General features: G+C 42.7%; 1 protein-coding gene across 4 annotated transcripts in view; it reads left to right on the top strand.

The window, feature by feature from the left end:
• The window catches only part of DRC1 (dynein regulatory complex subunit 1), a 37,297-nt gene extending 11,551 nt beyond the window's left edge, over positions 1-25,746 (top strand). Inside the window, exons 6-17 of one of the 4 annotated variants that reach the window (XR_013994659.1) lie at positions 555-641; positions 1,401-1,592; positions 9,364-9,503; positions 14,762-14,896; positions 15,235-15,467; positions 18,079-18,191; positions 19,376-19,465; positions 20,026-20,115; positions 22,478-22,690; positions 23,772-23,915; positions 24,230-24,332; positions 25,489-25,737. Coding sequence is in view for 3 of the 4 variants with exons in the window: in XM_081069004.1 (XP_080925130.1) it covers positions 555-641; positions 1,401-1,592; positions 9,364-9,503; positions 14,762-14,896; positions 15,235-15,467; positions 18,079-18,191; positions 19,376-19,465; positions 20,026-20,115; positions 22,506-22,690; positions 23,772-23,915; positions 24,230-24,332; positions 25,489-25,557 (1,581 nt within the window). In the remaining variant the exon portion in view is untranslated. Of the gene's footprint in view, positions 1-554; positions 642-1,400; positions 1,593-9,363; positions 9,504-14,761; positions 14,897-15,234; positions 15,468-18,078; positions 18,192-19,375; positions 19,466-20,025; positions 20,116-22,477; positions 22,691-23,771; positions 23,916-24,147; positions 24,199-24,229; positions 24,333-25,488 lie in introns of those variants that run through there. The other 3 variants (XM_081069005.1, XM_081069004.1, XM_081069006.1) reach the window with 3 other exon arrangements.
• Positions 25,747-26,137: the final 391 nt, after the last annotated feature.

Genomic DNA, 26,137 nt, shown 5'->3' with positions numbered 1-26,137 from the left:
GGGAAAGGGGCGTGGCAAACAGGATTTAGGAATCAATACTTTGAATTTGAAGGAAATGTTAAGAATTGAGATTGAAATTTAGATCTTTCCAAAATGGAAGAGAGCCAAGAAGGTGGGGAATCTCTCTCTTTGGATTATTATAGACTCATTTCTGCATCCCAGGCCTCCCCATGGTGAGCGCCATGCTGCTTTTGCTTTGTGGGAATCCCAACTATGCAATGCAGCAACCCTAGTCATGACTGAATTACGTGCCAGGGTTTGCCAACAAGGGCACTGGCCTTCCTCCAGTGCCCTGCCTCAGATATTGACTAAGTTACAGGACAGTTGGCACATTTCCTCTCTAAACTTGTGTGAAGTATAGACTTCCTATCACTGATTTCCATGTAACAACTTGCGTAGACATTTGGTTGCCTGAAATTTGGCAAGTCTGCATTTGGATTTGACTTTGTGTGGTTGGGAACGTGGCACTTGCACTGTTAGCTAGGAGTTCTTTGATACTATGGGACCTGCCTCATCAGGATAGACACAAGAGCCCTTTTTCTTCTTCGTTGTAGAAAGCATTTGAGGTAGAGCGGCAGGAGCTCCTGACCAGTAATAAGAAGAAATGGGAGCGGGCACTGCAGTCTCACAACACCAAAGAGGTAAGGGGGGGCAGGTGTCAAGGGTGATCCGTGGAGTCTGGGGTGATGGCTACGGTGACTGAATATGCTGGCCTTTTTGTACCTTGGGGAGGGTTGCTGTGGCGGACATTCATTACTGAGCTTCAGAGTTCATCAGCGTGGCCTTGTAGATGACAGATGTCTGGTGGCAGTGAGTGCCCCCTTTGCAGCTCGCGGTGATCTCCACGGTCCTGTCACTTTCTCCTTTCTTTCCTGGGCACCTACCCTGGTCATGGGTATTTGTGGCCCATGAAGCTGCCTTAAGACATATTTTAAAGGGTGTGGGGTTGTCACTTTATTTTAGAGATGTAAAGAATGAAGAAATAACTTGACCAAGTCTCAGTGATTTTTTTGTTTTAGAAATACAAACAACTGACTGTGCTTAATTTCTTTTTTCTAAAATTTCTTTTAAAATTACAGTTGACGTACAATGTCATTTTAGTTTCAGATGTACAACATAGTGATTAGACATTTATGTACCTTATGAAGTGATCACCCCGATAAATCTAGTACCCATCTGACACCGTGCATAGTTATTACAATATTACCGACGATATTCCCTGTGCTGTACATTACATCCCACTGTGCTTAATTTCTTAATGGAGCTTTCCTCTTGGAATTTCTGGAGTACCGGCCCCGGTAAACAATGCAACGCCTTGGATCGTAGGGGCTTCTGAGGGCTGATAGACTCCTTCCTGAGTCACGACACTTTCAGTCCCTCTACTGTGTCACTCTTGTCAGGCCACCTGGAGGAGCGAGTCATGGCAGGGACAGGGCCTGACTTTCCCCCTCGTCTTCTTGTGCCTTCAGCTGGAGTACCTTATGAACCGCATCAAGAAAGTAGAGGACTATGAGAAGCAGCTGAACAAGCAGAGGATATGGGATTGTGAAGAGTACAGCTTGATTAAGATCAAGCTGGAGCAGGATGTACAGGTACGACTTGTCCCTGGAGCAGCTGCGTGGCAGAGCTGACAGAGAGCACCCAAATGTTTCGTACACAGCGTCTGCCGATAACATGCTAGAGTTGGTCCATTCAACCAGTATTTATTAACGAGCTGCTTTCTTTTAAATGACCGTATCTGAAGGAGCTCATGTACAAGATATGCATGGAAGAATGCTTTCTTTCAAAAAACTGGTGGAGAACTGCCAAGATGCCGAAAGGAGGAAACTGTGACATGAGAGGAATCGTTGAGAGCATTGTGCATTTCAGCAGAGTAAAGGGAAAATGTTTCTAGGGCAAGTGAGCCGTGTCAGAGGGCCAGAACCAGGACAGTCACCAACTGATGAGTGTCTACGGTATTCCAGGCCCTTAGTGCACAGTATCTCTAATCCTCACAGTAACATGGGAGGGAGAAAACACAACTTTTTTTTTTTTTGAGGATTGAACGTTTTTAAAAATTTTTTTTAAATTTTTCAATTACAGTTGACATTCAGTATTGTATTAGTTTCAGGTATACAGCCTAGTGGGTAGACATTTATGTAACTTACGAAGTGATCCCCCTGGTAAGACTAGTACCCATCTGTAACACCCATACATGGTTGTTACAATATTTTTGACTATATTCCCTATGCTGTACTTCACATCCCTATGACTAATATGTAACTGCCAATTTGTACTCCTTAATCTCTTCACCTTTTCTGGTGGAATTTCAAGAAAAAAATGCTCTCTCTCTCTCTCTCTCTCTTTCTCTCTTTTTTCTGTATATATATATATATATATATATATATATATATATACACACACACACACATATATATACACACACACTATATATATATATAAATAGACATAATTTATTTATAGCTAAATAAATTATCTATTTATTTATATATAAATTATATATATAAATTTATATACATATGTAAATTATAAATTCTACTGATATAAAAGATGTGTAGTACATAATTTTCAAGTAATATAAAAATATTCAGCATTCTTTTTACTAACAGCGTTTTACGTGCCAGCAACCTGAGGCTCAGAGACAAGGCTACTTATCTAGTAAATGGTAACCCTGGATGTCAACCCGGTGCTCCTGGCTCTATAGCCTGTATCTTTCCCATTGTTCCAAACAGCCGCCTGACTGATGGTTGGGCATTGCTGTAGAACAGATTCTGACTCACCATCAGAAACAACTTTCTAATAGTTGGAACTACCCAATGTAGAAAAGGGTCATCTCTTAAAACAGAGTCTTTTATCTCATAAAGTATTCAAAGGCTGAAAGACCAAGTCTGTCTTCAGTGCTGGAGCATTCCTGCAGTGGGAGTGAGGTTAGTCTTTCTGGGTCCCAAAGTTCTTTCCAAGTCTAGGATTCTGTGTTTCAACATCAGATAATAAAAAAAAAAATGCATCTTTAGTTGCATTTAGATATAATATAATTGCATCTTAATATTCAAGCCCGGTCTAGTCGTTTCAGTTGGTATCTAGAAAAGCATGTTACGTTAAGCTTTTCCACTTAGACTTTGGTAGAATTTCAGTTCTTACTCCTCTTGTACCTTTATATAATGAGGTTAAATAAAAAACACCATTAGACTACAAATATTTTTACCAGTCTTGAGAATTTTCCTCGGCCTTTCTCATATTAATGTCATGGAAATGAGAGTTACTGACAAAGAACAGTAGTCTGTAATAGAGCAGCACTAGTGATGTGGGCTGCATACATTACACTTTTAATGAAAATGGCTATTGTCGAGCTTTCTGAAGTTATCTTGGTTCTATGATAATTTATGTGACAAAACTGCACATGGTTGGCCTCACACAGTGAAATAATGGAACTTCATGTTCTTTCTGTTGTTGTTTTTTCTTTGGTGGTAAGAGCACTTAATATAAGATCTACCCTGTTAGCCATATTCTAAGTACACAATACGGCATTGTTAGTCGTAAGCTCTCTGTTCTACAGTAGGTCTCCGGAACTTATTCAGCCTACAGAACTGCAACTTTGTACCTGTTGACCAACACCTCCCTGTTTCTCCCACCCCCACCCCCTGGCAGCCCGGGGAGCAAATTCTGCTCTCTGCTTTTATGAGTTTGACGACTTTCAGATCCCACATGTAAGTGAGATCATGTAGATCTTTCTGTGTCTGACTTATTTCACGTAGCGTGACATCCTCCAGCTCCATCCATGTTGGTGCAAATGGCAGAATTTCCTTCTTTTTAAAGGCTGAATAATATTCCATTGCATGTATATGCCACATTTTCTTTATCCATTAGTCCATTGCTGGACACTTAGGTTGTTTCTATGTCTTGCTTATTGTGAACAATACTGCAGTGAACATGGGAGTGCAGATGTCTCTTCAAGACCCGGATTTCAATTCCTCTGGATACATACCCAGAATGGGGACTGCTGGATCAAATGGTAATTCTATTTTTAATTTTTGTGAGGAATCTCCATATTGTTTCCAAAGTGGCTGCAACAATTTACATTCCCACCAACAGTGTACAAGGGTTCTTTTCTCCACATCCTTGCTAACACTTGCTGTCCTTTTTTTTTTTTTTTTTGATAATAGCCATCCTAACAGGTGTGAGGTTAAATCTCATTGTAGTTTTGGTTTGCATTTCCTGGTGATTAGTAATGTTGAGCACCTTTTCATATCCCTGTTGGCCATATGTATGTCTTCTGTGAGAAATGTCTGTTCAGGTCCTTTGCCCAATTTGTAATCGGGTCATTTATTTTTTTGCTATTGAGTTGTAGGAGTGGACCCTCATGTTCTTAATCCAATCTTCAAATGCTTGAACAAAGCCAAAAAAATTCTGGGGGACATGGGGAGATTATGGGGGGTTGGGGACGAGGTAAGACTAAGAAGGGAGGGACAGAGAGGCAGAGAGCCTGGGAGACCTGGCTGTCCTGACCCCCCCCGTCCCCCGTCTGGATGGAGTGTGGGTATTTGGGAGGGAAACCAAGGGAGGTATTCAGAGAGGGCAAGTGTGTGCAGGTCCTCTGCATAACAGTCATAACAGTTCTTTCCTGTGTTAGAATGGAAACCAAGAGTGCACTGTTCCACATTATACCCTTTAACTGGGAAGAGATCATCATATTGCACTATGTGCAATGTTTTAGTACATTGAAGTTCTTCATAGTGCCTCTTAGCTGTACTTAACACTACATATTAAAGTCAAGGAGCATCGTTTTTTGTCAAGAACATATGGCATGTAGCTCAACATTAAATTTGCTCTTTCTAACTAATTCAGAGTACTGTATCAGTTCTAAAATATATAGCTGAAAGTTTTGCAAACCACAAAAATACAAAGGATCTACTGCACATAGATTTGGTTTGATGAGTAAAGTAGAAGAAGTAAAAAGAAAAAAAAAAGAATGTCTACTTTCCAAGTGCTTACTGCCAGTAAAGTCACATTATTAAAGAAGCCTGTAAACATTTTGCACTCAGGGATTTTACCATCTGCCCACCACTCCAAAATAAAACTGCTAGAAAAACTTAGTTCTTGATGCAGGAAGTAAATTTAAAAAAAAATTTTAAGGGCCTTATATGCTCATTTAAAATTGTAAAATGGTTTAGTTCAACTTTAGGGACTGTTGCTTTAAATACCAGAATAGTAATCACAAAAAATTAAAGATGAGTTATTTATTTAACAAATATTGTGAACTTACATCGTGCAAAACACAAGGATAAACAAGATATAGTCCCTGCCCTCAATGAACTTACAATCTTTCGAGTAAGAAAGTTACATAAAGAGAAAGAGAGAGACAGGCAGAGAGAGAGCCGCACATAAATAGTATAAAAGAATGAGTCATGGGTAAGAAAAGGGTAAGCAAGCGTTTATGCTGCATATGCAATTGTTAGTCTGGTTCCAAAATGGAATCCAGGTCCCATCCCAGGATCCAGATTGGTGATGAAGAGGCCATGGGATCTCTGGAGTCAGTCTAGAAGGCCAGAAGGAAAGGCTATTTTAAATTCCCATTCTGCTGGGGCATCGATGGCAGTGGGTTTTCTGAGCCTGTGGGCAGGACATGGTACCCACAAGGAGCTGTAGAGAAGCTCATACTTGTCCCAGGTAAGAGAGGGAAGGTGTTATCAACTCCTGCCATTCCTGTAACACTGAAGGACTTCATGGTAGGTTAGATTGTTTATAAATTATTCACGAAAACCAAACACGATGTTTTGCCATTAGTCTTAGGAACATAAAGTATAGATTTGCAAAATATCTTTGGATAATTGAATAATAAGCGGAGACATTTAACAAAATCAATTACAATTTAAAAAATGTAAAACTATATTCATTGTATGACAATCAAGAATGGCAGCCGTATATTGAGATTAAAACCTGAGATAATTAACAATCGCGTCACCGTTACTAAACTTATGGGGAGCATAGCTGTTGCAAACAAATAATGAGTAGTGTAATTCACATAATTGTCTGCTGTAGCCTCTGTACTGTAAGAGGCGCAAGACTGTTATTAGTTCTGGAAGTTCAATGGCAGCACCGCCATGAACTGAAACCCCCAGAGGTTGTCTTGAGACAGAGCTGCGATGAAGGGTTGGCTGGTCTGTGAGCTGGTGCAGAAGGGAAGCCCGTGGTGCACATTGTGAGGCTTTGCTAGGACCTCCAGGCATCTATCTCTAAGAACATACTCTAGCAAAGAGCAGGAAAAAGCGTTTTCCACAAGAGGAAATAGAATCGCTAATAAATATTCAACTGCACGCGGAAGCAAACGAATGTAAATTAAAGCCATTAGGTGACAGGTCATTATTTTTTGATTAGGAAATCATCACAGGACCTAATTAGTTTAGTTCAGAGTTTTGTACATTGCGTTCAGCTAGGTGAGATACTAGTGGTAGTTTCAGGAAACTAAGAAAAAAATGATGCTAGTGATATTTTTTTGTTTCAAGATGTATTATGTAGGAAAAATAGAGTCCATATACATAATTATTTTTATGTAATAATCTGCCTTGGAGAGTGAAATTTACATGAAAGTTCACATGCTAGAAGTTGCATTTATAACTCACATGCTCTCTCTGTGTTATGAATATAAAAACTGTTCTATGGTCAAATACGTTTGGGAAATGCCATCTCAGTGATAGGGGCTTATTGCAAAGCTATGAGAAGGAGGAGGTCCCTGGACATCATTAGAGCAGACATCCCGGCACTCTGGGTTTCAGGGCTCTGTATCATCATCCCCGGGAAGACTGGAACAGCTACTCACTGCATTCCAAATCCAGAGCAGCTCTGGACACCCTCCTTCTCTGTGAGTGTCCATGCTTTCTCACCATCCAACATGGAGCTTTTCTATTGGACTTTGTGCTGTGCCACTTCATAGATCAATGACCTTCTCTATGTCCCGGGCTGGTCATGTTAGGAGCAGTAAGGCTGGTTTCATTTGGAGCATGGAGACATAAATCACTGCAGCTTTACAGGAAGAGCTGCTGAGAGCCTCTTTGCCTAGTAGATAGACCCTTGGCCATCCCTAGAGGGGTGTAGGGCTGAAGGCTACTCAGCCTGGGACCAGCCAGAATCATTGCACTTGAAATGAGGTATACTGTCAGTGTCTTCCATAGGCCCTTTGGGATGTTGTTCAAGTCAGAAATTATGAAATTAAATTGTAATCATGCCCGGGAAAAGTCGGGTGCAGCTCCCAGCAGCTCCCTGCACCACCCCAAACACCCCGCCCAAGGGCTGCGCCTGCACTAGGACGTCATGGCCTGCCCTGGGCAATGTTCAGGGCTGACGGGCGGTGGTGAAGGGGCCACTTGCTTGTGTGGCCAGTGGGACTGTCAACTATAAATTGCTCTTTGCAAAGCAGTGTATTGAGAGCCTTTGACCTAGTAATTTCACTTCTGAGAAACTACCTTAAGGAAAGAAACAAAACACCCAAAAAGTTTTATATATAATTGTTTCCAGCATTATTTTGTAATATTGAAAAATTATCAAAACAATATCAAAGTACAATTGTAGGGAAATAGTAAAGTATGATATATGATGAACATATCATGCATATTACATATGTGATAAATTATGATATAAAAATATTTTGTACTATTACAATTATGTTAATAAAACTTGACTAATGTGGAAAATTCTTATGTTGTAATGTTCAGGGAGAAAAGTTGGTTATAAAACTGTAGGTAAGGTTGGATCTCAACCATGTAAAGAGCACTGGAAGGAAACATGCCAATATGTTGACAGAAGTTGCCTTTGGATGGTAGAATTTTGGGTAGTTTTTCCTCCCCTTCTCTGTCTTCTCCTTTTTTCTTTTACTGTACTTTCTGCATTTTCTACAATGAGCAATTATTACTTTCACAATCAGGAAAAGTTTTTACAAAGAAAAGCAGATAGCTAGAAAAAGTAAATAAAAATTTGACTAAACAAGTAGAGAAATTGAGAGAGACACTTAGTCATCCCAGTGACCAATACCACCTGTTAAATAATAGATGTTGTGGGACCCTCATCACTGATGCCCTTGGTTACAATGTGGGGAATCACCAGATTCCACATGGAATGTGGAAATGACTCACCCTCTGATGATGTGACAGCACCTTTATTCACCTCCAGGCCAGTTCCCCTTCTTGAGGATGACTCCAAGGAAGTGATAGTTCCCTGGAATCACTTCCTCTGTTGATTCCTTGGCAAAGGTCTATAGCTTAGTGGAGGGACGTGGAAGGAGGCATGAAAGAGCACGTCACGTGTCTCTGCTTTATCAAGATCCCATTATACTTAATTGCATCCTCCTTCCTGCATTTCCACTCGGGAAATTTTTGCCCCTCTTTCATCTTTGTTTCACTCACCTCAGAGTGATCTTTCTGCAGTGCCTAGACTGATCATTCCACTCTCTTGCTTAACAGCTCTAGTGGCCCTCCATTGCCTTCAGGATAAAGTGTTCAATTCCTGGCTTGGCCAGGCCCTGCTGCTCTGTCAGCCTCCTGTCTGACCATCCCCTGCCCCACAACTTAAACCTCCCTTACAACTTAAACTGCTCGGGGTTTCCCCAGAGCACGTCTCTCTAGAACTCTTTCCTCTCAGGTGACCACCTAGGTGACTCCTACCCATTCTCCAAGTCTCAGGCATGCTGATGCCATCTTTTCAGGGACCCCAGGCCTAGCCACGGAAGAGCTCCTGTCCTTGGCCCTATGTCACCCTGCGCTTACCCCCCTCTTACTTCTTATCACCAGCGCTTGTTATTTGTCTCTCTCCTAGACAGGGCAGAACTGTGCCTTTTTCACCAGTGTTTCCCCAATAGCACCCAGTAAAGTGTCTGACATATGTTAGGCACTCAGTAAGTATTTGCTGAATGAATACAACTAATGGAAATCCAAAAAGGAAGGATGATTGTGCCTCTCCTCCTTTACGATGAACATGGTCTGCTAAATACTGACATTGCCAACCAGAAGGTCAGAGTACGAAGACTGCAAGTTTCTGTGGCAAGATTAACTTTTACGGCATTTCTAATGGGGCTACTTATATCTCTCAAGGGTCTAAAGCAGAGCGCCAGAGGGAGCTGGACTTGAAAGCTCTGTCTGTGATCTCTCTTAGGTTTCAGATATGTAGGCTTTAGCTTGCCGTTGAATGATTTGTATTTTTTTCTGGTTGCCCTTTAACTTACCTCTAATGATAGATTTTTCCAAGAATTCAGGTGGGGCACTTGTCCTTGGGGTTCCTCTGATATGACTCCAGAATGAACTACTGGGGACGCTCAGGCATAACACATAATACCAGGGCCAATTAGTATTGTATGTCTTTAAACTTTAACTTTAGGTTCTTGAGCAACAGCTTCAGCAAATGAAAGCAACTTATCTGCTAAACCAAGAGAAATTAGAGTACAACTACCAGGTGCTGAAGAAGAGAGATGAAGAAAGCACAGTGATTAAGTCCCAGCAGAAAAGGAAGATTAATCGGTACGCTAGCACGCGGAACTTCATTATTCTGGGCCCTTCCGTGCTAAAAATAGGGATGGGCGTGTGCTCTTCTCTCCTGTAGGAGTAGAAACTGTTAAAAATATAACCAACTCTTATGAAAAGAATCTTTGGGAAAAGACAATACATTCAACGGGTTCCCCTCTCCCCCACCTCCTAGAAAAAAGTATACAGCAAAAAGTGTCTCCTGTCCATTTGTCTGGTTCCTTTCCCATCTCTGTAACCATCGTTTGTTTCTTCCAGAATTTTTTTTATGAGTATACAAACACAAATATTCTCATCCCCCTCTGCTTTTACACAAATAATAGCATTCTCTACCTTGAAGATACATCCATACCAGTTCATAGAGCTTTCATTTTATTTTTTAAGCTGCCTAGTACTCCACTGCATAGATTTACTTAAGGTACATTTCATAGGTAAAATCATATACTATGATTTACTTAAGCAGTCCCTACTGATGGACATTTAGAATGCTTCTAACTTTTGCTATTGCAAATAATACCAACGTCCTAAGTATCTTGTTATTATAGAAAGTAGTACATGTGCATTATAGAAAACTGGAAAATATTGCAAGTGAAAGTAAGATAAAAACATAAAGACACCATATTCCTCCCACCAGAGATTAAGTGTATAGCTTTCTGGATATCTTTAATAGATACTATGTTTTCCCGAAAATAAGACCAAGCCAGACAGTCAGCTCTAATGCATCTTTTGGAGCAAAAATTAATATACAACCTGGTCTTATTTTACTATATTATAAGACTTGGTATAATATAATATAATACCGGGTCTTATATTAATTTTTGCTCGAAAAGACGCATTAGAGCTGATTGTCCGGCTAGGTCTTATTTTCAGGGAAACACGGTAAGTAGAGAGATACACACATAGATATGACATCCTACTGTTGCTATTGTTTTGTAATCTGCCTTTCTAAAAAAGGTTAACAACCTCCACCTTTCCATTTCAGTAAATTTCATTTCATCGAAGTTGTTGAATCACATTCAGATTTCCTCAGTTGTGCTTTGTAGTAGGTTTGTCCAAACTAGTATGTCATCTCGGACCAGGAATTGCATCAAGTTATTAAATTAAGTTCCGTAAGTCTCTCTGACTTGTCCAAATCCCCCCAGCCCTCTGCCTGCCAACCTTCTTTTTTAAATGTTACTTATATACTTACTGTATACTTTTTCCTGGTGTCTTTGTGTGGTGGGGTTGTGGAACCAGTTATTTGTTCAACAGACTAGGCCATTTATCTTACAGAATATCCCACTTTCTGCATTTGGATTTTTTCATTTGCTTGTTTCTCTGACCCTATATTTCCTTTAAATTGTAAGTTATAGCTGCAGACTTACGGGTTCAATTTACACATTTTGCCCACAGTATAATCTTTCATAGGTGAGAGTGTGTGCTTCATGTTGCCTCATAATGAAACACATTATATTATCTATTTAATCCACCATTAGTGATACCAGGATTAGCCATGCATTAGGGTAATGAATGCATTTGTGATTTTGATAGATATTGCCAGATTGTTCTTAGGGTTGGTACATATTTATGCTCCCAACAGCAATGTGTGCAAGTACCGAACTCTCCACCGCCTTGGCTCTTTGTCAGTAGTGTAAGTGAGAACAGTATCTGAATGCATTTTCATTTTGTATTTCTCTTGTGCATGATATTGGGCATAATTTGATATGTGTATGAGTGATTTGGTATTGTCTTCTTTATGAATTACATATTATATATGAATATACCATGCCAACTTTTCTACTGGGGTTGTTGGTCCTTTTCTCATCAATTTTTAGGTACTCCTTATATATTAGGGAGATTAGCCTTTTGTTAGAAGAATTGCGAATATTTTTAAATGGTTTGCTGTTTGACTTTGCTTGTGGATTTTTGCAATGCAGATATTTTAAATCTCCATGTTATTGAATTTGTGGTTTCTGGATTTTGACTCATAGAAATGCCTTTCTCATCCTGAGGTTACAAAGGAATTTTCCAATTTTCCCATATTTTCTAGTGATAAATTTATGGTTTCCTTTTACACTTAAGCTTTTGATTTACTTGGACTTGATCTTAGTGTACAGTTCGAGGCGTGAATTCAACTTTTATTTTTCCCCAGGTGGTTAATAATCATTTGAATACCATTCCTTACCAATTGGAGATGACAACTTGATTACTTAATTTCTATATATATTTGGGTCTTTTCTGTTCCAGTACTACACTGTTTGAATTATTAGGGCACTAGAATATGTTATAATATCTGATGGGGACATCTTCGTCTATTACTCTTTAAAAATATTAACTTTAAAAATCTTAACTTTTGATTCTTCATACCAGGCACACAGGCAATTACCAAACAAGGTAATGCTTACATACCTTATTTATTTTTGGTCTTTAAATGAAATCAGAGATGTATGTTTACACACACACCACACTGGTTCAAATAGTCATTTTTCCTTATGCTTGATCCCAATACTATGGTTTACTGAAAAATACCTGTTACTCAGAAATTCTCATCCACCTTTCTCCTTCCCTCCCCTCTTTCCTGTCTCTTTCCTTCCATCCCGCTTCCCTTTCTTCCTTTAAGAATTGTGTCCTAAATTCCAGAGCCTTGTGAGAGGCTCTGAGGAACAGAGTAGAATAAGACATCTTGTTTAATCCTTGTTTGAGATTTTCCCCAAAGCCCACACAGCCTATTACTGTTTATGAAGTCTTCCATTTGTAGGTTGGTGATACATTTTGGACAAAGGTTGGGTGTGTAGAGAAACACCAGTTGACCTTTTAATAGTTACTTGTACTAGAAGATGATACTGAATAAGTGAACTGGCATCTTAAGCCTGATTATCTGAGATAAACGAGAACAGTTAGTAGCCAATATTTATGGAAATATCCCACTATATGCACCGTACTAGGTAGGAAAACATCAAAGACAGACACAAATCAGTACAGCGAGAAGGGGTTATCTGGGAAGGCTTCCTAAAGAAGTGAAATAGTGAAGGGGGAGGAACATGACTTGGCTAAAGGAGTTACGAGATGACTTCAAGGTAGACAGAGTGGGAGGAGGGAATAGCAAGTCCAAAGGCAAGGAGGGAGGAATCAGGAGGTTAGATGTTTCATGAAGAGGTTGCGTAGTGGGAGAAGGGAGGTTGGTAAGACGGGAGGCAGGAGGAGGTGCGGGAGGCAGACGTGGTTTTGACCCACGTGGCAGAACCATCAGTGGCATTATCTTCCCACCATCCGACTTGCACAGTTTCCCTTCAACCAACCCTGCTGCTCCTCCTCTGTGAGCACATCGTTTTTTTCTTCTTGCTTCCATGGCCATTTTCCTTTCCTCATCACTTGCTCCTCTCCATTCATAATATGACCTATGACCCCAGACTTGAACAAAAACTTCCCTCTGTAGGAGACCAATAAGGCCATTCTAGCCAAGTGCCGTGGCTTTTCCTCAAGCCTCGTCCAATTATTATTGGATACCGAACCTCAGAACTTTTTTCCTTTGGTTGTCGTGACTCTAAAATATTTGCTCTTCTTTCTCAATTTATTCCTGATGTGTTTCCATGGGAGGTTCTTTTTCTTGCCTGATAAGATATTCTAGAAAGCTTTTACCCCTGTGCTTTTTATTTTTATTCCATTGCCCTGCACGTCAGTCTCATGGCTTTGAATGTCACCTCTTCGTTGATGACTACCAACTTCATATCCCTAATCCCGACCTCACGTCCTTGCTTTATCTGGAACTGCCAACAGACATTTCCACGTGGAGAGTTTCCATCATTTCCAGTGCACAGTTTCTGAACCCGGCCTTGCCAAGCCTCCCGGCGTCCAGCCTTCCACCTCGCTCCCCTTCATCTCCAGCTTCCAGCCAGTCACTAAGAACTTGGCGTTTTGTGGAACCTCCCTTTGCAGCCATTCTTTCCTGTCCATCCCCTCTCCTGCGACCTTGCTCAGACCTTCTGTATGCACCTGGAGTTTATTTTTGTTTTATTGGCGTCTATGATTTAGAGGACACATAGCAACTCCTTTACTAAATGACGCTGAAAAAACAACAACCACACACTTTGGAATGGCTACTTAAAAATTTTTTTTGACCCCATATGTGGTAAGAGTCTCCTAGAATGCTGTAGTTAAGAAAATGAATTAGATATTTCTTTTTATCAGAGATGAAGTTAAATCATTTTTGCATGTTATTGAGGACAAAAATATGAATGATCAGTGTTTGTGTTTTAGGGACCTTCTGATTATTTCAGAATCATGCTTAAGAGGGAAATTTTTAGTTTTAAGAGTTTTTAAACTTAAAATATGTCAGCCTTCAACCTTTCTGTTCCGGTGTAAATGGGGCACTGACATAAGACACCTCTTCAGTAGTTTGGAGCCCGAAGTATGGTCCTGGGTCTCAAAGCTGTGCCTGCCATGCATATTTCATGGGACAAGTTTCCATGCACAGAGCTCCTCTTAGCAGTGAGGTGTGGAGCTGCGGCATGCCTGGATTCGCAATGCTGTTGGCCACGTTTTAAGTATTGTTCACTGTGCTGGAACCTCTGACCATTCCCCTCCCCTGCAAGCCACGGTAAGTTAGACGCCTCACCTCTGGGTCCCCTGGCACCCTGTGCAAAACTCCTACAGCCTTTTTCACACTGTGCTAGAGTTAATATTTGTATTTATCTCTGACTGGACTGTAGTGCTTTGTATTCAAACATATCCCTTTGTTCATCTTTGTGTTTGAACATATCTTTGGCATGAAGGAGACCTTTCATGTTTGATAAACGAATGAATAAGAGAATGAATGAATGAATGAATTAATGATTTGACTTGGTAACAATATCAGCTCTTTGAGAACGAACGACTCATATATCGTAGGCTTGTGGTGTGCAGTTTTAATTGTTTCCTTCCTGCCTTATTTCAGAAGGTCAGAAGTTGAGATAGGTTATTTCAATATGTGAGGTTGGCACTAGGTAGGGACGCTGACAAAGAGTGTGTTGAGGGAGATTCAGTGGCACTCTGAGTAGGAGACGGGCTCTTGGTGGGTTTGGGCTTCTGGATGGTTTTAAATATGTTTAGTTCTGGACAATCCCATTTCCTTCCTTTCCTTGATCACAGCTAGAGCTGTGTTTGGGAATATGTGGGATGGTTTTCTGCTTTTCCACAAACCTGATCCTGGGTTCTATAGAACTGAATTAAATCGATGAGAGAAACATTACACCTTCTGTTCCTCAGCAGACTAACTTTTTTTTCCCTCTTCAACCCAGCCTGCATGATATACTTAACAATCTGAGATCAAAATATGCCAAGCAGGTAAAGCAGTTTCAGGAGGAGAACCAGTCACTAACCGCAGACTACAAACGCCTTGTGATGCAATTCAAGGAGGTCCAGAAAGCCATGAGGTATTTTAGGGACTTGGGTTCTAGATTACAGGGGTAGAGTTGGTAGTGGCTGTGATTTCTTTAGACTTTGATAACACCGGCTTTCTGGGAGCTGGACCAGAGCACTAAAGAATCCTTTGTGCTATCGTCCTGTCCCTTTACTTGCATGTCGCCTACCTTTTCTTGAGATTTATGGGGATGGCTTTCAATCTATCATCGGTGAGAGTCGGCGGCCCAGGGAGTGGGCCAGGTCCAGGATTTACCACAGCTCTGCCTCAGTTCTTGGCCTGCTGCTAATTGAAGGGGCACTAGCCAGGCCCTTGGGTCACCTGGCCGTGCTCAGTAACTCTCCTTCACAGGCATTTTGCTCTTGCTGATGATGAGAAGTTTCAGGAGATTTGGCTGATGAACGAAGAGGAAGTGAAGGATCTGATCAAGAGAGGCTTTGATGTGGACCGGATCATCCATACCCATCACCTGGGGCTCCCCTGGACTGCACCTGATTTCTGGTTCCTGAAAAATGTGGGGCCTCTGTCCCAGCAGCAGCAGAAGTCCGCCTCACAAATTTTAGAAGAGCTGCTGATGCAAACAGGTGACTAGAACAGAGTCATAGAGCCTTCGAGCTGGAAGGGCCCTTGGAGAACATCACGTCAACCCATTCATTTTACAGATAAGGCAGCTGAAGCCCGGAGAAGGGGAAGAGGGCTCATAGCTAAGAGGTCCGCAGAGTATGAGTGTTTGACATGGTTTTTAAGACAGCTTCCTCGCTTCCCTGTATTCTAAACTGGAAGTGAGGCCTAGAAGCTTGATCAGGTTCAGGTTCAATTTCTTTTTGCTAAATACACTGCTGTGTACCTCTATTGGGATAAACTAAGGTCAGGCTGTCTCTCTTTTTGTAATGTTAGCAATCATTGTTAATCATTGTCTAAGACCCATTAATTGTATTAAGGATTGCAAAATGGTGATATTCTAAATTCTATCATAATGTCATTTATTAGTTGGAACACTTCTGAAAAGAGAATCTTCCCCTCATCATCTATTTGTTACTCTGAGATACAGTTTGTACAGGAAAAACAGGAAAATGCTTATTCTTTCTCTGTTTACCAGGTTATAGAATCAAGGGGTAGGGTCTCTAGCATCTTCCAAAGGGCACCAATGAGGTGTTTTTGTTTTTGGTTTTTTTAAAAAAGCATCATTATGAACACATGGTTTAAACAAATTTGATATGTTCTAGTTTACTGTAATTATTATCCTTATTTATGCTCACATTGTCCCATCTTTGGCCAGTGGGAGTCTCTTCATGTTGGCTTCTGGGTCCTTTAGACACAATCCCAGTAGTTGTTGACATCTTCCTGGCTTTCCAGAATGACCAGATGTTCCAGGTCATTGCACTTTTTCTGCTTCAAGTCTGGAAGCAGCCGTTTCTCCAAGGAGACCTGGTCCTTTTCAATAGGAAATGGTATTTTGAAAGCAGAGCCTGCGTGCTGGAGCTTTGGATTGTTTGGATTGCTCATTGTTTTAGGCCTCCTCCGTGGACGAGCCCAGGGTATAGGATTATGTTTTATAGATAAAATAAGTCATGTGTTCATACTAATACTTCCTAATCATCACGGTGCCAGGACATTTACGTAACTTTATCAAACTCTGTCTCCTTTCTCCTAACTTGAAAATCTTGGTGCTCAATGACTCCAAAATAATTCCCCACTGCTTTGCCGACTATACCCTAGAACCATCTCAAGGTAAAATACCAGCAACTAACAGATGGCTACTGAAAATGAACACGTGGTTTAAACACGTGGTTTAAGCTAGAAAGAACTAGCTTCTGCGCAGTTCTTTCTATGCTTAGGGTATATTCATTCTAGTAGGGATGTACAGAGAGATTGCCTGATTCTAGTCACTTGGACTAGTTTCTATGTGGTTATGTCACCGACTGAATACACATTTAGGTCTTTTTGTTTTACTTTACTTTTGATATTTGGGATCGCTTATTACAATTTTATTTTATAATTATGTAAAATATTTACATGTTCTCAAAGTCAAAGTTACAAAACAAGGTATACTCAAAAAGAAGTGTGGCTTTTATCCTCTCCACCCTAGTCCATCCCTCTCCTTTAGGTAACTGTTGAAAACTTTATGGTTTATCTTTTTGTTGCTTTTTTAAAAATTATAAACAAATATGGTACATATTTATATAAACCATTTTTTAGGTAAATGAGAACATATGTTTTTCTCCACTTTGCTTTTTTCACTAACAGTATATCCTGGAGACCAGTCTGTAGTAGTAAGAAATATTCTTTATTCCTTTTTTTATGTGGTACTCTAGTGTGGGGCTGTGCCATAATTTATTCAAATAGCCCTCTGTTGATGATCATGTGGGATATCACCAGATTATTGTTTGTTTTTACTATTACAAACATTGCTGCAATGAATAGCTTTGTGGCTTTATGTTTTCATGTTTTTGCTGATGAATTGTGGGAATAGATCCCTAGAAGTAAGAGTGCTGCATCAAAGGGTAAATGCCTCTGTAATTTCGCTGGATATTGCTCCTTAGGGATGGTACCATTTTGCATTCCCACCAGCAAGTTGATATCTTGTGCTTTTTAAAATCTTTTCATATATCTCATTTAACTTTTTGAACAGCTAGGAAAGCCTGGGTAGGACAATGATTTTTATTCCTATTCTTTTTGGATGAAGAATATATAATATAAAACACTTTAAACATTTTAAATTTTAAATAAGAAAATTTTTGGCTCTTGCTATCAGCTACCAATTCTTGCTGGTGATATTTTGTGAGGCAGACTTTTAGTTGGCTGCTTCTAATCTGTTGCAGTTTTAGAAACCATGTATCAGATGTGCTAGATTTAGCTCGAAAATACAAATAAATGGGTTTACACTCTCTGGAGCTCCCTCTTCCTGGTCACGGCTAGATTTTGAGTGTGGTATTTCCAAGTAGATAAAGTTTGGAAAAGTATGGCATTATAGGCTGTTCAAGAAGGGCAGAATTCTCCAGATAGCCTCTTATTCCGACCCCCAACCTCTCTGTTTTCCCCACATAATAGGCTTTCTTCAGCTCATGCCTTAGAGAGGCTTTTTTAAGAGGTGAATTTTCTCAGGGAAAGCCATCTCTCTGTTTCTCAAAGTCAACAAGGCCAAGAAATGATCTTTTCCTTTCTCTCTCTCTCCTCTCTACGCTCCATCTACAGAAGAGGAGGGGGCAGAAGAGACCGCCTCGGATCCAGTGTCTTACCTGGACCTGCCAAAGCAAATTTCAGCAAAAACTACCAGAAAGATCCTTATGCTCCTGTGTGACGAGTCGGTGAGGGGCGGTGGCAGATGGACTCCTGGCAGGTGGCTTTGCCGACTTCCTGCTGTTGCTTCTTTTTTTTTTAAAATAATGTTTTTTGGTTTTCAATTATAGTTGACATATAATATTAGTTTCATGTGTACAACATAGTGATTAGACATTTACATAACTCATGAAGTGATCACCCCAATAAGTCGACTACTCACTGTTGCTTTTCGCGTGCTGCTTCTGACGACTCTGGCCAGGCCAGATGTGGCCGGAAGGCAGGAGTGGACCACTTCTGACTTGGTGGGGCCATTCACAGAGAGGCCATGCCTCAGTGCTGGGCAGCTCCTTTAGTGGATAAGCAAGGTGCAGTCCAGGCAGGCCAATGGGTTCCTGCTAATTAAAAAAAAAAAAGAAGCTCATTCTGCAAGAGAAGGGACACCAGTGTCACGTCCATGATCCCACCTGCCAAGTAGTATGGCCACAAGTGACATGGCCTTTTTCTGGGAGCTTAGTGTACGATTACTCTGAGTGTGTTATGCTTCGGATATCTGTCTTGTATATTAGAAAAACCACTAGACTTCATGGAAAGGCTGCATTGGGGCTGGTTCAGCTAGGAGTTGATTGTTACCAAACATTATTGGTGTTTAGGTTTTACATTTCTGAGGTGGTGAAAGAGGTGGAGCAAGGGTCAGCAACCTCTCCCTTGGGACAGTTTTCTTTGGCACAAAGGTTGGCTCCTGCAACTGAAGGGCAGCTCCTGCTGAAGGAGGCAGCTGACAGGTTCTTCCTCTCAATTTGCGGGCTGCCAGTGGCCACCCTTCCACTGCCTTCTTATAAACTTTCAATGCCTGCTGCTATGTTCTGTAGATATTTGGGGACTAACATATGAATGAAGTGACATTGGGTGAAGTGACTCTGTGACTGGATCAGGTCTGGACTGCCGTGGGGGAACTCAGATGTTTTGCACACGGGCTTTAGGTGAGGTGATTCAGTACCCTTCGGAGGTGGGGGTACGGAATCCATGATGAAGACTGACTTTGTTCCCCGGAAGGACCCTTAGGCATCCCAGGAAGGCTTTCCTCTGGGGAACCCTGGGGTTCAGTTCCGTGGAATCGTCCCTGGCTCGTTATGCAGAGCGAGGCTGCAGACCCTGGGACTCAATCCTGAAAGCTGTCTCTGACTAGAGATGTTGTCTTCCTTCTCCTCAGGGATTCCTCATAGAGAGCAAGCTGCTGAGCCTTCTCCTTCCACTGGAGAAGAGCGAATGCTATTTGCTGAGGTTGGACGCCATCTTCTCAGTGAGTCCCATGGGCTGAGTGGACATGGGGTGGGGACCTCATTTGAAAACCGGCCCCTATGTTTTTCCAACATTGCCTCAGCCCTGGGCGTAGATGTGGGTCTCCCCGGGCGTCCCTTGGCTCACATCGCATCCTTCCCTTTACTTACTCTCCATATAACAAATTGTCCTCAGAGCTGTTTAGATGTCTGCCATCCTGACCCATCCTCTGCTAGCTTCTCTCTTTCTCATGGCCCAGCTCTCAATTCTAGGTTTTCCCCTACACCACTAACTCACGTGTGTTCAGCCCCCTTTAGCCTTCTCGTAACCACCAGCTGTGTATAAGCACTTCCTGTCTCTGATTGTTGTTTCTCTCTTCTGATGCGTGTGTCCCCAATTCACTCCGCTTTTCCACTGCTGCATGGCCTCTTGGTGGGGCCATTGGGATCATGGCAGGTGCCGAGCATGTTGAGGGGAGCAAGACAAGTCTCTTGTTCTCAGGAGCTGAGGATCTGTTAACTTCTGGAGCCAGTGGACTCTTCTTGATGTGGTGTTACAGTAGTCATTCTGTTTTTCCCCCAGGCCCTTGGAATTGAAAATGAGGATGACTTGTATAAACTGGTGAATTTCTTCCTCAAATACCGAGCTCATCATCATTCACCCTCCAGCCAGGTAAGGTGAAGTGCAATCGAAAAGAGAGTATTTTAAATCCTGGAAACCCTTGGGAGCATTGCTGCTTCTGAATAATATTTTTGGAGAAACAGTGAGGGTTCTATGGCAGGGATAACTAAGTTAGCATTTCCTTTATTATTATTACTTTTCCTAGTTGCAAAGGGAAGAATGGATGGATGGGGATGAGAGACTGTTCTCATACTGAGGTCCAAAGGATCTTTTCCTGGGCCTTCCCTCAAAGCCAGGCCTCAGCCACTGTGAGATCTAGAACCCAAGTTCTGAATATTTGATCCCTGACACTTTCCTACAAAGCAGGGCCCATTTGTAATACATATCTTGGTTGTAATAGACTATTCTGAAGACATCATCATGTTAAAAATATAAGATTTTAATTTAAAAATTAAAAACTTGAATTTAATAGATGTCTTTAGTGTTGCTAGCCCCAGGGTGAGTATCCTGATATGCTTCTAGAAAAGAGCTGGTTATGTGGACAAAACCCAGAAGCCATAAAGGGGGGAAAAAAAGGATATATTTGACTACATTTAAAAAAATTCCGTAGAGCAAAAATCACTATAAGCAAAGTTAAGATACAGATGACAGCTGGGGAAAAATTTTAAAAAATCACATGACAGTTAAGGGCTAATGTTCTTAATGTATAAAGATCTCCCATAAGCCAATAAGAAAAAGACCAACAACTCAATGGAACAAACACCTCCTGGAAGAGGCAATACAATTAACTTTTAAACATAGGAAAAGATAATGAGGCTTTCTTGTATAACAGAAATGCAAATTAAAACTGCTCAAATTCCATTTTCGCCTGTCAGGTTGGCAAAAATCTGCACGTCTGAGAACACATAGTGATGGCTGAGGTGTGGGAAACAGGCGCACCCATAAGATCTGGTGGGAGTGCAAATTGTCGCAGCCCCCGTGGAGGGCAATATCGGTTATGTGCAGTGTCAGTTACAAAACCGTACAACCTTGACCCTGCGATTCCTCTTTTAGGAATTTATTTTATAGATATATCTCGATATGTTTGAAATTATATATTTATTGTAGCTTATTGTTTGAAATAGTAGAAGATTGATAACAACCTAAATTTCTATCATTAAGGACTCAATGAAATAATATATGGTATGATACATCTACACAATGCTGTGCTATGCAACTGTAAAAAAGAACAACGAAATTCTTTGCATATTTATTTGAAAAGATCTCTAAGGTTTATTGGTATGTGAAAAAAAGCCAAGTGCAGAAAAACTATGTATGTAGCACTGTTTCATTTATGTAAAAATGGGGAGGAAAAGTATGTGTGCTTGCATATATCTTTGGAAGGATATGTAAGAAACTGACAACATTGATTTGCCTGTGAAAAGTAAACGGAATGAACTGGAAGATAGGAGTAAGAGTGTTATGAGACTGGGTTCTTGTGATCTCCCAGGATGGAAATCAAGAGAGACCACCATGAGACAGTTCAGGCAAGAGGCAAAGGTTTATTAAGCTTGTGCACAAAGGGACCAACACTGAGAAAGGTTTGGATGGCTCCTCAAGAGAAGCTGGGGCACAATTTTAAAGGGAGCTAGGTAACTTAACAGCTATGTCTACGCCTGTAAAGGTGGAGGTTTCTTGGTGCCTGTGCAGTGATACATGCTTCTTCATGTGTGGCATATCTCATTAGCATGATAAATTTCCACCCCTGGGTCTGATTTCTAGTATTTAAATTAGGGAAAGGGCACCTTAGAGACACTCTTGGGCCTTACTGTGCATGCCCAGTGATGAGGAAAGTCCCTTGTTGCTGGTATGCGGATCTTTGTGGCTTGCCTCTCAGGGCTCCTTGATGCCCATTGGTGGTACCCTAGGGTGGATATTCTTGTGAAACTCATCAGGCTCTAGTAGCTGCCCTGTCTGACTCACTCAACAGAAGGAGCTTTCCCTCCTGTCTCAGGAGGAAGACTTTTTTAAAGTTAAAAATTAAAATGAAATTTGTTTGGTATTATGATTCAAAAGGATATGTAAATTACATAAGCTTTATGAATATCAATAAAACGAGCACCTGTGAACCTACATTTACACTTGATCTTAGCCAAAAGGCCGAGAAGCGATAAAACCTACATTTAGAAATAGAGCATTATCATTGTTTTGAAGCGCCCGTGTGCCTCTCCCTGGTTCCATCCCCTTTCTTTTCCACTCTTTCTCCTCACTGTTTCTTTCCTTGTATAAATGTCTCCCTCTGCATCTTTTATGTGATATCTATGACTTCCTAAAAATAAATTTTTCTCCAGATGTTTTCTTTCTGTCTGTCTCCACACACTCATGGTTGTGTACCCTCCACACATAGTTGGTTACCCCTTGCACCTTTCTCCAGATCAGTCCCTGGAATTTCACACCTACAGGAGCGAACTAGCTTGACACCAGCATTGGAGCCAGCAAAGCAGCTAGACCTCGAAGGAGAGGAGGAAGAAAGCCTTGTGGAAAGGGAGCCGGAAGAGAAGGAGGCCCCTGCTTCTCCCAGGCTCATCCACCCCAACGCTGTCCTCAAGATTCTGGAGGCCTTTGTCATGGGTCTGAAGAAGCCCAGGTGGGTTGTGGTGCTGGAGGGCTTGCCTGAGAACTGGGAAAGCTGGGTGGGATGTGGGGACCAAGCCAGATGCCCCTGAGTGGACAAGAAGTTCCTGGGCAGTGACTTGGGGGAGTGAGTAAAGGGATATTCAAAAGGAGGGCTAGAGGACTCGGTGGACATTATAATGAAAGAAACGGGGTGTAGAAGTGGCTTGGATTTTTTTTCATTCATGATTTATTTGTTGAACATTATTGGGGTCTGCTAAGTAGAGGCCCTGTGGGAATAACACCTTGTGATCAGAACAATGGACTACAAGGTATCATGTTGCTCAGGGGAGGAAGTGGTCAACTTCATTTGGTATGTCAGAGAGGGCTTTTGGAGGAGATGGCACTGGAATTGAGTTTTCCGAGGTGGATAAAGTGGGGGGAGAGGGCATTTCAGGATGTCACCGCCTGGGGAAAGGTGTGGTATATTCAAGAATCTTGACAGAGAGGTATGGCTAGCGTGTCCAGGGTCTGAGAAGTGGGACCGGTGGGTAGGGGAGCCAGGCCAGATCTTGGAAAGCTTAACGTGCCCAAGATCTTGGTCTTCACCATTTAGTGGCCGGAGCCACAAAAGGATCTTAAGCAGTGGGGGAGCCGTGATTAGACTTCCATTTTGAAAAGATCACTTCGGCATCAGGGAGGCAGTGATGCTGCATACAAGGCGAGCAATGGGAAGGTTTGTCCAGGTGAGACGTAACATCCTGAGTCAAGGCTATCCTAGAGGAGAGAGAGATGACGACACATTTTGAGAGCTGTTTTGGATGTTTTAGTGAGAGAAGTGGGCATAGTAATGAGCTTTAAAGCCAGTGAGATAAACTGATTGAGAGAAGAAGAAGGGTGCAGCGGTTCTCACAAAGATAATCGTGGCACCAAGAATCAGGAACAATCAGGACAAGCATGTGTCCTTTCCGAGAATCTCCCGTCATCTGACACGTTTGTCTAGCTGAGCGGGAAGGGGACAGATGGAAGAGCAGTGAGTCTGTGAGGGGCAGGCACTGCTGGGGGCCTGGGTGGTGCCAGGTGGACATGTTGGCACCAGTGTCCTTGTCCATCAGGGACTCTCAGCCACCAGTGAAATCGCGGAAGGAAGTGCGTGATAATTGCAAGGACTCCGAGTACTGGCAGGCCCTGGCCACGGTCATCCCTCCCTCCACGCAGAACCTCTGGGATGCTCTGTACACAGCCTTGGAGAAATACCAGTGAGTGTGTGTGTCATGGCCCAGGAAGAGAGGGCACTGGGCAGGTAGGTGGGGAAGGATTCCTGCTTGGAGCAGCCACAATTACCGCCTCCCTGTCCTATGAACTCTTGGAGAGAGAAGCTGCCTTTGGCAACTCCTGTTGGGGGCGTACAATGCGGGGTGGCTGGCCTGGCTCGGTCAGGGCAGAAGGGCTGCTCTGGTGGGTGTGGCTTCTGGGGTCCTCTTCCAGCAGAACAGAAATATAGAGACCCCGGCCCCTGTTTGGTAGAGGATAGAAGCGGCCATGGGCCTCTCACCAGTTTTTCTGCCCAAAGCCTCATCCTGACCCAGAGGGCCAAGCTTCTGATAGAAAACAATTCTCTGGAGCAGCAGAACACAGAGCTCCAGCTGCTGTTGAAGCAGTATCTAGCTTCCAAGGTGGGTGACGGGGACCCTCCAAGGAGGGTGGGCAGGAGGCCAGGAGATGGGGGGACTGGACTTGATATTAGGAAACGAGGGGTGCTCTCCCCCAGCACAGGCAGGTGAGCCTGTGGGTTGTAATAGTGTCCCTGTGATGCCCACTGTTTGGGGCACCCACAGCTCATTGGACCACTCTGAGAAGCAGTGCCAGAGCCAGTGCGGCCTCACAGCTTGCTGAGCCTTTCCTGATGACTTTTCTTCTGTGGTCCTAACAACCACTCTGTGAGGGAGAGAGGGCAGAAATGATTCTCCTCCTTTCACAAATAAGAGAATCAAAACTCAGAGACTTTGTGACTTGCCCAGAGCGTGGGTTCTTCCTGTTCTGTCAGCCCAGGTTGTCTGGCCTGGGGTGTGACCTGGGAGAAGAGGCTCCAATGGGGGCAGATATCTCCTGACCCCCACTTGTGCCCGCTCCAGCGATAGTTGGGGCAACTTCTCCCTGGCCTGGTGAGAGGAGAAGTCTCACCATCTCTGCTCCCGTTGGTTTGTAACACAATTGCTGGCTCTGATTTACTGGTGGAGAGTCCTTCACATGGTGCTAAGGTCATGGACCCCGAGGGTTATGACATGACAGAGGGGCATAGTTCCTCTGTCATCAGCTGTATGTATCAGATGTGACTGAGACCAGCTACAAGCCCAGGTACTGGGGCCGTGTAGCCCTGTGTGGTCTCAGGCCCAAGGTTACACCTGAACAGGGCGTGTGATAAGCCTGGGCATCATGATGGCCTCTTAGCCTGTGACAGGACTCAGACAGGGGACCATGTGGTCCAAGCTTCCATCAATGCTACTGTATACAAGAAGATGGGGAAGAGGAGGGAAGGGCAGGCTAGGCTGGGGATGGGATGGCAGGTGAAGAGGCGAAGGGACGGATCAGAATGGAAGGTTAAGAACGTTCCCAGAGGCTAGCTGGATAGAGTTTGGAAGCAGCCAAACAAGGAGCCCTGCACTTCTGAAGGAAGATGCAGGCTTTCCCAGACATCTGGAAGCATTTGGGGAGGAAATGTACAGAGATTCAGAGGCCTATGGGAGAGCTATCATGGGCACCTGACCCCCAGAGGTCATGAGGGAGGAGGGCACTGAGGAAATGTAAGGACCTTTATTCCCTCTTTTCCAGATAAACTCTGAACTGCAAGTTCCTCCAACTGAGGTGTTGCGGATCCCCATAAAATCGAAACAGACCTGAAATGGCCGCTGTGTTAGTGCGGACATGTGTTGGCATTGGTGCCAGAGCCGGCGTGTATAACCTGGGGAGCTGCAGGCCCCACTTTGCATTCTCCAGAGCTGCCATTGTAGGGCCTGTCCCAATAGGGGGACAAGAGGAGTTACCTGTATCCTACAGTCCTGATTAAAGTCTTTAAAAGGTTGTGACTGGATCTTTTTAAAGAGGTCAGGTCTCGTGAGACGCGGGCCCCTGCTCCTACCGCTGTGTCACGAGGGGACTTTGTCCCCAGGCTCAGAGTGTGATGTGAGAATAGGCATGTGTCATGCAGGGACTCATGCGGGGTCTCTGGTCCCACTCCCCACAGAAGAACGCAGGACATAGTGAGTCCAAAAAAAACACACCTACGGAGCCATAGATAGGGGAGTCATACCACTATAGTCTCGCTGGAGGCTGGGTTAGACACACAGGAAGCAGGAGCCACACAATCCGGAACCCACCATCCACTTCTCTGCCAACCAACCTCACTTGCTAACAGCAATCCGCCTCTCTGCAATCCACAATCCATGCCTGCTAGCTTAGCCACGGCAGTTATTAGTGACCA

The sequence above is a fragment of the Rhinolophus hipposideros genome, assembly GCF_964194185.1.
Source record: "Rhinolophus hipposideros genome assembly, chromosome: 12".
Classification (NCBI taxonomy): domain Eukaryota; kingdom Metazoa; phylum Chordata; class Mammalia; order Chiroptera; family Rhinolophidae; genus Rhinolophus; species Rhinolophus hipposideros.
The sequence above is the reverse complement of the archived record's forward strand: the minus strand, read 5'-3'. Positions and strand labels throughout refer to the sequence as shown.